Source organism: Lactuca saligna, chromosome 2, assembly GCF_052625555.1.
Source record: "Lactuca saligna cultivar CGN05327 chromosome 2, ASM5262555v1, whole genome shotgun sequence".
In the NCBI taxonomy this organism is placed as follows: Eukaryota; Viridiplantae; Streptophyta; class Magnoliopsida; order Asterales; family Asteraceae; genus Lactuca; species Lactuca saligna.
In genome coordinates this window covers 176,224,248-176,238,519 of record NC_136418.1, presented here as the reverse complement: position 1 = coordinate 176,238,519, position 14,272 = coordinate 176,224,248, and the positions used below count along the sequence as shown (strand labels likewise).

Sequence of the window (14,272 nt, the reverse complement as noted above, 5' to 3'; positions counted from 1 at the left end):
TTGGTTCTAATATATATATATTTTTGTAACACATTCATACCATTTCTATTCATATGTTAATTCTTATACATTCATACCATTTTGGTAAAACATTCATTACACTTGCATCATAAAATTGTACATATATCATTATCATCATAAGTCACTACAAACTTGATCACATAAAATTACAACAAAATGACCAAAACACCCTTCAGAGTATACCCCTACACAAACCAAATATAAAAGAATACAATCACAAAGAAAAACCAACTTCCAAACATGTACATTTTCAGCTTCAAATTATCATCCTTCAATGCTCTGACATTTGCCACCAAAATGTTGTTCTTGCATATCAGTCCATTGCATTGATCCTGTAGCATGTTCATACCTCTAACCAACTCATTGCACCGTTCCTGCACTGAATTCAAATTTCTTAGCAGACCAGGTATGATGGCTTTAGACCTAGCACACATTGGGGGATCAAGCCACCCAATAAACCCACAAACGGAATCATTCATAGGGCATGCAAAAAATCTCCTTCCTGGATTCAAAGGGGTCCAAGACGTTTTCACCACAGCAACTTCTCCACAAAAACATAGCACCATTTTTGTTGTAGCAGAGCTCAAGAAGAAGAAGGGTAGAAGAAAAGAGACGTTGGGGAAGAAGATCGCAGGAAATGGGGGTATTTAAAAGGAATTAATCTAAAAAAACGTTTATGCAAAAATGGTCTCTGACATATGAAATGACGAAATTACCCTCACGTGTGAGGCACGTGAGGGGGCTTAACAGTTCCAACTTAACGGGAGTTAAGTCCAGGGACCAAAACCACATAGAAACCACTCCAAAAGGACTATGGTTCCAACAAACTTGTGGTTTGAACTAAAACCCTAAAATTTTGCATACCACAGGGACCATTTTTGCAATTTACTCTAAACATTTATATCAATACAATATACACTCATTCATAAGACTGCATGTTGTGGGTGCAGTCCAAGACCGCACTTCGTGCCACATAGGACGGGAACACCGCCCCCAGACCGCGGTCTGGTGCGGTCCTCCAAAACTGTGTGTTTTGATTGGTTGAGGAAGGATTGATCTGTTGAGCATTTAAACTTTTTTTTTCTTATATATATACATACCAAATTAATTTTTTTTCACAATACAATCTCCTCTCTCTCTCAATTTTTTTTTTTTTTTTTTTTTTTTTTTTAAATCACCTCTCTCAAATTTTTTTTACATAGTTTGCTTTAGTTATTTTATTTATGTTTTTTAAGTTTATAGGATTATTTAAATGTCATGAGTGTGGGGTTTTTTTTTAGTAACACAATGTACTGTTTTTTTTTTTTTTTAATTTTCAAGTAATGAAAAATTATGTTTTTTTTTATTAAAATAGAAGTTATATAAAATTAAAATATTTAAAAAAAAGGAAGTTTTATTAAATTAAAATACTTAAAAAAAACAAAAAAATAAAAGAAATAAAAAGTGTGGCACCACACCCTTGGTGTGGTAAGAAACCACACTTAAGTGGTACAAAGTGAAATAACGCTTATGTGGCGGGGGAGGGAGTGCGATTTCGGTGGCACCGCTCCCTCCAGTCTAACCGGTCCCATTGACACATCATCAACTATTTCAAACATATTTTCCATTATTTAATAAATAAAAATAGCTTAAGTGTTAAACATTAATGTTTAATTTATTAATTTGTTATTTCACTAACAGAAAAAATTACATTTAAATTGCTTATTTTTATTACATCGTGAAAACATAAAGTTATGATACATATTCTTTTAGTTTCAATGTAAATATATTTTATATACACCGTTAATATATTATTATAGATATTAATATAGCCATTAAGGTTAACTATGGAGCTTAATATAAATATATTTTATATATCCTTAATATATTATTATAGAAATATAGTCATTAATGTTAACTATACAATTTATTTATATACGTTTCGTTTTAAAAAGGAGGTTAAACAATTATCTAAACAATATTATATATTTATATATGTTTGGTATTAATGAGTGGCCCCACCAATTTCATTTGCAATGCTTGCGGTTGGAAGGAAAGTGTGACATGGTATCATAGATAAATGTGCACAAATTGTCGATGTTGTATGTCGATAATTGTCACTTTGATTTAAAAATGTTTGGATTAGTATCAAAGATCTAATGTTTTCATTTTGTTGCTTGTTTGATCTATTTCATAACTGGAAGTATATGAAATGACCCTTTTGCTCTCTCTATTTGATTTTCCTTTTTCTTTTTATTAATTTTGATTTTTTCTGATTAACAATTAAATAAAAAAGAAAACAAATATAAACCTACCCCACCCATACTCCCTCCACCAACTCCTTATTTATCTAATGTCAGAAAAATATGAACCCCATCCTCATTTTTTTCGGCACCGACTTCTCTCACACTCACACGCACACCCAACGTCACCTTCCTTCCCCCACAAACCGATGACTACGACTTCAGTGCACCAACAACCCATCTACCCAACTTCACCATCTCGAACCGCTACCATTCTCTCATCTCTTTCAAATCGCTGCCTTCTCTCCATTTCCTTCGTCTTTCTCGTTATCCAGCGAGCCGCCAATGATCTAGGTTTTCAGCAGATCATTTAGCATCGCCAGTGGCGGTGGTGGATTCCTGTTTCCAGTGGCGAAGAAGACGATGGCGGTGGTAGATTCCGGTTTCAGACAACATTTGGAGTTTGCCATGTACAAGATCGACGGGGAACGGGGTCGATTTGGAGCGGATTTGTTTGTCATGTCTCCTTCTCCCTCAACCACCGTCTTTTTCGAGTGGTGGTGGTTGTTCGTATATGTTTCCCACCATGTGCAAATCCACCGACAATCCAACATTTGTTCATGATTGCACAACCCATGTATTTCTCTCTTGCAAAAAACGATTCCAACATTCTCTGTGATACACTACCGTCACCCTAATCTCCAGTTAGTAATGTGATTTTTTTTATTTCATGTAGGCCTTTTCAGGGTTTTTTTTTTTCATTTGAAATCAGGACTTTTGGGTTTTATGAAGGTTTTTTATATACAAGGTATTGATTTCTTTTCCCGGTTTGATACAGGTTGAAATTGAGGACTGAAATCAAGTTTTTTATTTGAGAATTGATGCAATTTCTTAGAAAAATGGTTTAGGTTTCTTTTTCCGGTTTAGATTGTTATTTTTTGTGGTGTTAAGTGATGGTTGGAATCTGAATTTCATTCGATCTATTTTTATTTTCTATGTTTGATTCAAGTTTGATTTTGGTTTGCTTTTAATTCCAAGTTTAAGGTTTCCTTTTGATTTAGTGTTATTAGATTTGGTATCGGTGATTATTGGTGATGTTGTTGGCCGACGGTCAGAGTTTGTTTCAAGAGTGGTGATGTTGGACTGCAGATTAAAGGGAAATGATGATAGATTAAAGGGGAAGAATGTTGGGTGGAGAGAGAGAGAGAGAGAGAGAGAGAGAGAGAGAGAGAGAGAGAGAGAGAGAGAGAGAGAGAGAGAGAGAGAGAGAGAGAGAGAGATTTGTTTAATTTTTATTTTTATTTTTTATTTTTTTAAATCAGAAAAACAGATAAGAAAAAAAATCATATTAACAGGGGCAAATCAGTCATTTTGAAAAATATCAAAACAAATTGGACCAAACAAACAACAAAATGAAAACTTTGGACCTCTGGTGCTAGTCCAAACCGTTTTGGATCAAAGTGACAATTTTCGACATACCACGGAGACCATTTGTGCAGTTTTGTCTATCATATATGGTTTATGTAGCCATTTGCAATTCACTTGAAAGCACTGATGTGGGTGCTCTAAAATAACAAAACTAAAGATGTTATCGAATAACTATTTTTTTCAGAATTATCAACGAAATTGTTATAAACAAAGAATGTTTGTAAAACAAATAATCAATTCACAAAATTGTTATAAACTAAGAATGTTGGAACACAAATAATCAACTCACGAAGAACACAAGACGATTTGAATGGAAACCCGAAACATAAAAACCATATGGTACAAAATGTCTTCATATAAAACCTACAAAATGTCTTAATCAAATTCTAAATCCCCTAATAGTTAGGAAATATTTCTGTCTAAATAAGAGTCCTTATAACCATCTGATAATTCTCCAATAGATGGTAATTTCGAAATTCACATAAAATAATAATAATGCTATAGTAGTACAAAAATGTTGCATATAAATGGAATGTAGTATATATGCTTGAAGCAACACAGACAAATTCAATACATTCAACAAAGTTGCATCATTGTCATGCAAAATTTAGGTTTTAGAGCATCTTCAACAAACTCCACAAAAGCAAAAACCTTAGCAAAACCAACATTGAATACTTTAGAAAAATCGGAAAATATGTTATGTGAAAAGTCTCTAAAAACTTAAACTTAAATACTAAACTTGGATATAGTAACCGACTTTATCGAAACCTAATTTTTGAATGTCATTCTTTTGGGTTTGTCATGTTTAACTAGCGGGGTCATCGGAATTGCATGTTTAGGATAACCTTTTGAATGTAGTGCCGCACATAGTAGAAGCCATTAAACTTCATCAAATCCGCTTTTAAAAAAATATTACTATTTTGAGAAATTGTTTTGCGAAAATAAAATAAAATGTGAAATTGTTTTACAATGGTGAATACTAAATTGGCACAAAATCAAACATATTTTGAAATCCATTTTATGAAATTGATTTTAATCTTACAACATATCCGATGCTTGAAATGTAAGTTGTATTTGGTTGCTTTAAGAGTGAAATATTTATAACATTTAATATAATTTTTTAAAATAATGATTTTAATCTTACAACAATATCCACCAAATGAAAATAAGCTTGTGAAAAAGACAACACATTGGAATATTAAGTATGTACACATGTGTACATTTTTATTTCAAAATAGCCTAAAGGTCAAGGATTGATATAGTATAGCCATACATTATACACATCATATTTGAAATTTGATTTAACACTAGACTTTCTATTTTTTTAAAAAGGGACCACTTTATATTACAAGCTTAAAACTTATTGGTTTATGTAGCAAGAAACTTCATATGAGTTTCATTAAGAACAAATTGGTTTTTTCTATTTGATAAAGAAAAATCTTTACTAATAAATAAATATACATTTCGGTACATTTTCTTTTTCCATTGAATTAACCACATATCATTTTGTTATAATTTTAAGATATTTATTTTTCATTTGTCAATTAATTCATTTTTTATTTTCCAATATATCATTAAGTTAGTTTTCCTAAATTATATATATATATATATATATATATATATATATATATATATATATATATATATATATATATTACAGTTTAAACATTCGTATTTAACAGTTTAAACATTCATATTTCAAATTCGATTTATTCATTTTTTGCAATGTTAATTTTTAATTTTTAAAATTTTTTCCTCATAATTTTCACTTATTTCAAATTTCAAAATCAAATTAACTTCTCGTATACTTCTTCGTATTTAACATTTTGTTTTAATCAACTTGTATAATATACATATCTCACCACGATACATTATATTACAATTATATGTAAAGTAAATATTACATTGTGAAACATACTTTAGTTTTTAAAGGGGAATATGACTTATCAAGGTAATTAACTTTTCGGTATGTTCACATCTGGGTAACTATCTTTTTCTTGTACATATCTAGGTAACAAACTTTTTGGAAGTGTTCACATATGACCATTATGACCTGCTATAGCAGGTTAAATCCTAGATGTGAACAAAAAAAAATAATTACCCAAATATGAACAAAACGAAAATTAAAAATTAAATTACATGAATGGTCCCTGTGGTTTGGGGGAATTTGTGGTTTTGGTCGCTAACTTATTTTTTTAACTTAAATGGTCCCTATTGTTTATTTTTGTTGCGCGTTTGGTCCCCATCTTACCTAAAAATACTATTGTACCCTTATTAATTTATTTTTTTAATTAATTTTCTTATCTATGTATTTATTTTTTACATATTTAAAAAAATCAATAAACCACACATATTTGTATCTCCTTGGATGATCCCTACTGTTTATTTTTAATTAATTTATTTTTTTTAACTCGGATGATCACTACTATTTATTTTTGTTACGCGTTTGGTCTCTGTCTTATCTAAAAATACTATTTTTTCCTTATTAATTTTTTTAATTAATTTTCTTATTTATGTATTTATTTTTTATAAAAACTTAATATACCCCACATATATGTATCTCATCACCGTAAACCTGAAACCACATTTGAGAAATTTAATTTGAATCTTACCATTCACCATCTCATCTCTGATCCTCCCCATCTTCTATTTCTTTTCCATCTTTAGTAACATCGACGTTTTCACCGTCCTTTTTTTTTTGGTACTTCAACTCTGGCGAACCAACACCATAACCTACTGTCTCTTCATCTTTAGTGGGTTGTGGTGTTGATTCGACGGAGTTGAAGGACCGAAAAAGAAGTGATGATGAAGACGTCGATATCACTAGAAGAGATACAGATATGTGGGGTCTACTAATTTTTCTTAAACATATAAAGCATAAGTACATAAACAAGAAAATTAATTAAAAAAATAATAATAAATACACAATAGTCTTTTTAAGTAAGATAGAGAAGTAAGTTCGTAATAAAAATAAATAGTAGAGACTATCCGAGTTAAAAAATTAAATTAATTAAAAAATAAATGGTAGGGATCATCCGAAGAGATACAAATATGTGTGGTATATTAATTTTTTTAAATATGTAAAAAATAAATACATAGATAAGAAAATTAATTAAAAAAAATAAATTAATAAGGGCACAATAGCATTTTTAGGTAAGACGGGGACCAAACGCGCAACAAAAATAAACAGTAAGGCCCATTTAAGTTAAAAAAAATAAGTTAGCGACCAAAACCACAAATTCCCCCAAACCACAGGGACCATTCATGTAATTTAATTTTTACTTTTCGTTTTGTTCATATTTGGGTAACTATTTAATTTGTACACATCTAGGTAACAAACTTATTAAAAGCGTTCACATCTAGGATTTAACCTGCTATAGCAGGTCATAATGGTCATATGTGAACACTTCCAAAAAGTTTGTTACCTAGATATGTACAAAAAAAAGATAGTTACCCAGATGTGAACATACCGAAAAGTTAATTACCTCGATAAGTCATATTCCCTTTTTAAAGTATATATTACAAGTTTAATACTTTATAATCAACTAGAAACCTACTCAATTTTGATTTTGACGCCTTGACGTTCCGATTATGATTTAAATACTATATGATCATACTAAACATCAGCCGTTCTAGCTCAGTTGGTAGAGCGCGTGGCTTTTAACCACGTGGTCGTGGGTTCGAGTCCCACGGATGGCGATTTTTACTCAGACGTGATTTTTCTTTTCTTTTATAGTATATATTTTAGGCCAACCGGAGACTATCATTCCTGTCGTCTTTTCCTTTGCGTTTTACCTCGTGATCACCAAATGCTGCCCTCCACATACATACATAACCAATCTTCTCTCCATCGAACAAACAAATAAATATTTTCTTACAATATCTAAAGATTTTATCTAATAAGCAAATTATATGTCCAAAATAACTATATTTTAAGATATTAATATTAACATAATTTGTATATAATTAAGGTTTTACATAAATACGATAATAACGCTCATATTTCTGGACTATTTTGTAAAGGAAGGTTTGTTGACTATGCTCAAAGATATAGATGGTTTGTTGACTATGCTCAAAGATATAGATGGTTTGTTGTCGTTTGTCTTGGAGGGATTTATCTTCTCTGAACTTTCATCTAGTCTAAAACAATGTTCGAACTACTCCGTTGGTAATGCCTTTGTTAGCATATATGTCAAGTTCTACCTATCTTTTCAATAGAGAACCCATCTTCAGCAAGAACAAAAAGATTGAAATTCAGCCTAACATCATATGATTCGTCTTCTCATGTAGGGCCGGCTTAGAGCAAGGGCAAGCTGGGCATTTGCCCAGGGCCTCACGAAAGCTTGGGGCCCCAAATTTACGGGTAATACGGTTTTTATACATATTTAATATATATAAAATAATACTCTTTGTTTTACAAATGTTCCTTTTAGCTTAGTTGGTCACGTAGTCAAATTAGAGGTGCTTTATTTGATGCCTTTTTTAGTGGCAAGGGTTCGAAACTGTTTCACGTTTAATTTTCTTATGTTTTGGGATTATCAAAATTTGAGATTAGTTCTAATTATATAATTTTTTTTCAACCAATAAAACATAAATGAAATTAAGAAAAAGAATAATGAGGCAAATAAATAAGAAGATGACGAGACTTTAGAAATAGCCACCAATAAAAAACATGAAATCTTATTTTGTTTCCTATACAATCGCTTTAGCCCATTTTTCAAATATTAACTCAATCAATTCTTTTTCTTCTCGATTCTCTAATCTCTCTCGAGTCTATGTTAGTGATTTAATCATATGAGTTTATTGGAATTCATGACTAATCTATTAAGGTATTCATTAACGTTTAATTGATTTTTATATTTTGATTTTGTGTTTAAAAGCTGAAACCAAATGAAGTATTCAATAATTGTTTTTAGATTTGATTTTCTGATTTTTAGATGTTAATGGTCTAGTGTGCAATGACAGTGGGTTTCATGTTCATTTTTTTTGTTGGCTTGTGTTTAAAAGTTGAAACCAAATGAAGTACTTTTTTTTTTGTTGACGGAATGCTTGTAAACATGTGTTTTAGTTTGTACTTTAGTCTTTGCGCATCAAATATTTGAAGAAACAAAAGAATACTTTATTTATTTAGCAAATTAACAACATCCTTTGTCAAATTTAAGGTTTAAATATAGTTGAAAAACATCAGGCTTTGTTCAATATTATAATGAAATTGTTTGGTATATTTATATGTGGTTTTGAAAAGTAAAAGCACATTAAAGGAAATTTTTTCTTAAAATGCTCGAGGATGAATAAAAAACCGAACAATATCGTCATTCGTCTAATGTCAACAATCATGTGTTTTCATTTTTTTTTTTTTTTTTTTTGTATCCTTTGAATATATAATAATTTTTTTAATCATTGATTTATATTATACGGTTTGGTTATGTTACTTCTTGAGAAAGATATATTGGATAACGTTGATTATTAGTTTATACTTTTATTAGTGATTTTACATCTAGAAAAAACTCACACAAATATTTTTTTTATAACTTTGTGCAGTTTCATATTTATAACATCAGCTGCATAATTGAATAAAAATACCGAAGTTGGAACAAGTAGCTTCTTTCAAAGTTTAATGAACCTCAATTGTAAGTTTTTCATCTCTTTTCTCAATTTATATATGAATTTTGATATTTTACTTTAAATTATTGGAATTTGAAGGGGCCATTTCTTTCTTTTTGCCCTGGGCCTCTTATCTGTTGGAACCGGCCCTGTTCTCATGTGATAGACTGGATTCTTTGTCAAGCTTAAATCACTATGATTGTCATTATATAAAGCATGTATGTCCAAGTTACTCAAATAACATTCGCTCTTAAACCATTTACGGTGCAAGCAATCAAATAAAGATAATAAAATGACACAACAAATTAATGTGGTTCGGTGGCTGTGACCTACGTCCATGGACAGTAAGTTAGTAACCATGAAACCTTTTTTATTACTCGACTATTATGAAAGTGATACATTGGAAAACCAAGTTACACATACCGATAACCATAAAAACCCTAAAAACTATTTGGTTGAGTTCATATACTACAAACACTTATCCCTTCAAAATCACCATTCGAATGGTTTCTTCACTTCGTTCTAGGTACAGTAATCGAGTTATACTTCAGATCACCAAATTTGAAGTCACACACTAACATATGATTTGAGAGGATATGAGGGAAGGGTCTCTGCATATGAGATGTGCTAAGTAGTCCAATTCAAAACTATGCCACAACTCAAACTCATAGTCACCCATGTTTGAAACCTTAGGCTGTGTTTGGCGCGCCACAGCTAGCTGATAAGCTAGCTTATTTTTCGAGTTTTTTTATGTTGTCGTGTTTGGTAAGTCAAAAAGTAGCTTAAGCTAGCTTTTTGAAAGCTACTTAGACTAACTTTTTAGGAGCTTTTTTAAAATTTTCCAAATATACCCCTTAATTAATTATAGAAACATATATTCTTACATGTCCTTTTATGTAATTTTATATATTTCAGCTAGCTTTTCAGCTAGTTTTACCAAACGTTATTTTTTATGAGCTAGCTTTTCAGCTATCAGCTAGCTTTTTATTTAACAGCTAGCTTTTCAGCCATCAGCTAGCTTTTCAGCTAGTCCGCCAAACATAGCGTTAGGAGTCGAACTCGGGTTACATATGGAGTGGTGTGTAGTGAGTCCTACCCAGGAGGTGGTTAAAGATGCATTTGCTTACAACAACAATCCATGAATGATTCGAGTCACAAGAACAGCTTCAATCAAGTTGATTGAAGGTTAATTATAGGTTGAACATTGTATTCAAAAGAAAAAAAAACATTTCATTAACACCAACACCATACATCCATTAATGGAAAAGATACAACTTGTGTCACATCCTTATTATATATGTGACTTGGCTTTTAAAAAGTTTGGAAACAACTTGCTCATTGAGTTTGGAAATGTAATAAGTATAATTTCAGAAAATGAAAAAGACAAATTTCCGAAAAGCAAAATTCAAATGACAATATGACATGTATCACGGGCCAAAAACCCATGCCAAAAAGTTCTTTCACATAACAGAAATCAAGTGGGTGAGAGAAGAAGAAGGTTTTATGACTTTATCCTTTTCATTTCACGGGTTTCATCTCCCCACCACCACCATAACCACCGCCACCTCCTGCTTCCTTAAGTTCACGTTCACAATTCACCATTCACCATTCTACTTCAGTAACTTGAAAACAATCAAAATTAGATGGAAAGCGATGCTTTGACGTAATTAAACTATTAAAATATTCGACACTGAGTAGTCAACATGCAACTGTACCTATATTATAGATCCATACAATCCCCTCGAAATCACACCTCCCATATCATCTCTCTCTGTATCTCCTACATTTCATAGAATGAAATTTGAAGAACTCATCATGCAGGAGACTCGTGAGAAGCAAAAAACAATGCAACTTCAGAAAGAGGTAACTTTTTTTTCTTTCTGTTTTCTCTAAATGTCATCGTCTAATTGATACAGACCAAGTCGAATATCATAGTTTGAAATGGTTGTGAAAACCAGACTGAATGGTGTTTGATTACAGCTGTATTCCTTCATATTTTCATCTACTTAATTTGAAATGAATCAAATGAAACGGTTATGAAAAACAATAAAACGGATTGATATTTGTTTGATTACGATCGCCTTCCTCTGTATTTCGCCTAGTTAATTTGAATTGGATCAAATGTAATGATCATGAAAATCGAAATTGATTGTTGTTTGATTACACTATTTCCTCTGGTTAATTTGAATCGATTCAGATCAAATGTTAGATTAAAATTTTAAAACTCCATATATATGTACTTATCGGTTGTTTCCATGGTGAAAAGGTTGATCAACTTGAAGCAGAATTAGAAGATGAACTGAAACTGAGCAAAACATTGCAGTATGCATTAGATGGCCCTATTCACCCTTGTTTCTCTACACACCTTCCCTTTAAGGTAGATTAAAAAATCACTTTATTTGATTCCTCTTTTCAACCATGTTACCAATTTTTCACAAAAAAATAATAAAAATACTGTTTGGTTGCAGATAAAAGAACTGTTGACTGAACTTGCTACAGTGGAAGAAGAAATCATGTGGCTGGAGAGGAAAGTGAACAAGTTGAACCTGAGTTTGTACATGGAGAAAAAAGAAACCAGGGAATGGGAGTTCCGGCAGCTGAGAGAACTCCATCCACAATCACACAACCACCACCACCGACCACGAAAGCACACACTTCGAAGACAACAAAATCGGGCCAAATTCATGAGTTATGAACTACAAGATTATGACTCAAAGAAAAACTTTCCACTAGTTAAACAGAGAAGATCCTTCCATGGTTCTTCTGTTGACATCAAACATGCTAAACTTCAACTTTCGGTTTTGCGAACAGACGATATCACTAATAATCCAAACAAGTTGTCGGAAGATCTCATCAAGTGTTTAATAGGGATATTTCTGGAACTGAATCAGCCATTGATGGACAGTGAAGAAGGACCGGATATTGTACCAAAGCATATCTCATGTATGAATTCAAAAAGCTTCATCTCTAAAACAACCTTCAATTGTACTTGTACACCACCGACCTTCTTCTTCAACAATAACGCTTCAAATCTCGATCCTTATGCCACATTACTTGATTCCGATTACACAATCAGAGACATCGGTCCTTACAAAACTTTCACCCAAATCACACGTAACACCTTGGACCATACTCGCATTTCTGAATGCTCCATAGAAGTCGGAAAACTCAGGTAATTAATTCTAGAGGCTTCTGAAGATACATACGCTTATGAAATATGAAATATCTAACTTACCTTTTTTTTTAGAGTTTTGATGCAGAAACTCTGCAGTGTGGAACTGAATCTGCTGACATACAAGCAGAAGTTAGCTTTCTGGATCAACATATATAACGCCTGCATAATGCATGTACTGTAAGAAGACAACTCAATAAAACAATTCAGTTGAAATGCACAGCATATAAAATTGGAGATCATGATTTAAGATCTATGTAATATATATTTGTTGCAGGCGTTTCTTCAACATGGATTGCCCTCAACACAGGAGAAACTACTGGTTCTTATGAACAAGGTACATCTGATAAATATGTTAATTAGAAGATTCATGATAGAAATCCTAAATTGATATTATATGATTCAGGCAGTAATCAACGTCGGTGGCATTGTGGTAAATGCATTGGGAATCGAACACTTCATTCTCCGGTATCCATCCAGCTCCGGTCATGTAAGTTTCACATTCAAAAATTAACACAAGCGAATTGAACAGCTTAACAACTTGAAAGATACAATAAATCTGCCATGACTTTGTTATAATAATAATAATAATAATAATCCTACAAGGGTCCAGCAGACGAGAGGGAAATGTTACTCCGACAGACGTACGGACTGGGGTTCCCGGAACCCAATGTGAGCTTCGGTCTTTGCAGAGGGACCTGGTCTTCGCCGGCGGTAAGAACTAAGAACATAAGTCAGTGGTTGGTATGTAATTACTAATTAGTATGTGTTGATGAGGAGGGTGATGATACTGTAATTTGCAGCTTAGGGTTTATACGGCGGAGGATATAGTGAACGAATTGGCAAGAGCGAGGGTGGAGTATCTAGAAGCTTCGGTGGGGGTTGTAAGCAAGAAGAAGATGATTATGATACCGAAGCTTCTGCAATGGCATATAAAGGATTTTGCGGATGATATGGAGTCGCTTCTGGAATGGATTTATAGCGAATTGCCGCAGTCAGGGACAGGGTCGCTGAAAAGGTTGATAATGGAGTGTTTGAATGGTGAAACAAAATCCAGTCCGGCTAAAATGATAGAGATTCAGCCGTATGTTTATGAATTCCGATACTTGTTGCCACGACATGAAATTGGAAGCGATGAAAAGGGCTTAACATCTTGTTAGGTTAAAGTGTAAACACTCTTGTTAAAACTTTAGTAATTATATTGTATAATAGAAAGTCTACAACTACAATGTAATATATTTTACTTTGTTTTAAACGTTTATGTATTTTATTATAAAATTGTTTGTTAGGTGACTGAGTTATATCTCACTTGCGCAGAGCCCAAGATCCTTACTTGGTTTGGTTTGAAGTAAGGGCTTTGACTGAATCTGTTAAATGTTAAATATGACAAATTTATCCTTCTTTTATGTAACTATATTATAGTTATTTTAAATTAATATGTAAAATGGTTTGGAACTATGTTACTATTAACATACAAACAGAGATATATGTTCCAAAATTTTGAAACTTGATTGCTATTTTTCCAATACTCTTTCTCCCGTTAAAAAAATAAACTTTGTTGCTTGAAACGAATTCAAATTTTACTCAACTAAAAGCAAAAATAATCAAATAAACTTTGGGTTTTCCCAAAAACATATCTAAATTTTACAAAAAATATGATTGAAAGAAATGCATTTACTAGTTCATTATGATAATATACAAATGAAATCCTAAATACATGATGAGATAAAACCAGGTCTACAAATCAATACTTGGATGTAGAAGTAGGTTGTACTTGGGCACCTTCTTGTTTATTGGCTCCCTGAAATCAACTCATGTGAATAAG

At 32.0% G+C, this 14,272-nt stretch overlaps 1 protein-coding gene and 1 non-coding gene across 3 annotated transcripts; both read left to right on the top strand.

Annotated features, from left to right (window-relative positions):
• Positions 1–7,297: 7,297 nt before the first annotated feature.
• TRNAK-UUU (transfer RNA lysine (anticodon UUU)) lies at positions 7,298–7,370 on the top strand. Its single transcript has one exon. It is a non-coding gene; the product is annotated as a tRNA-Lys (tRNA).
• Positions 7,371–10,761: 3,391 nt separating this feature from the next.
• On the top strand, positions 10,762–13,748 carry LOC145032931 (uncharacterized). Of its 2 annotated transcripts, none has more exons than XM_078981897.1 (8): positions 10,762–11,138; positions 11,542–11,652; positions 11,744–12,447; positions 12,523–12,622; positions 12,725–12,784; positions 12,854–12,937; positions 13,054–13,161; positions 13,256–13,399. In XM_078981897.1, the coding sequence occupies exons 1-8, from the start codon at positions 11,070–11,072 to the stop codon at positions 13,397–13,399; spliced, it is 1,380 nt and encodes a 459-aa protein (XP_078838023.1). In that variant the 5' UTR covers positions 10,762–11,069. The 2 variants fall into 2 exon arrangements, with proteins under 2 accessions (XP_078838023.1, XP_078838022.1); XM_078981896.1 differs by having other exon boundaries at positions 10,765–11,138; positions 13,251–13,748.
• The last annotated feature ends 524 nt before the right edge of the window (positions 13,749–14,272 follow it).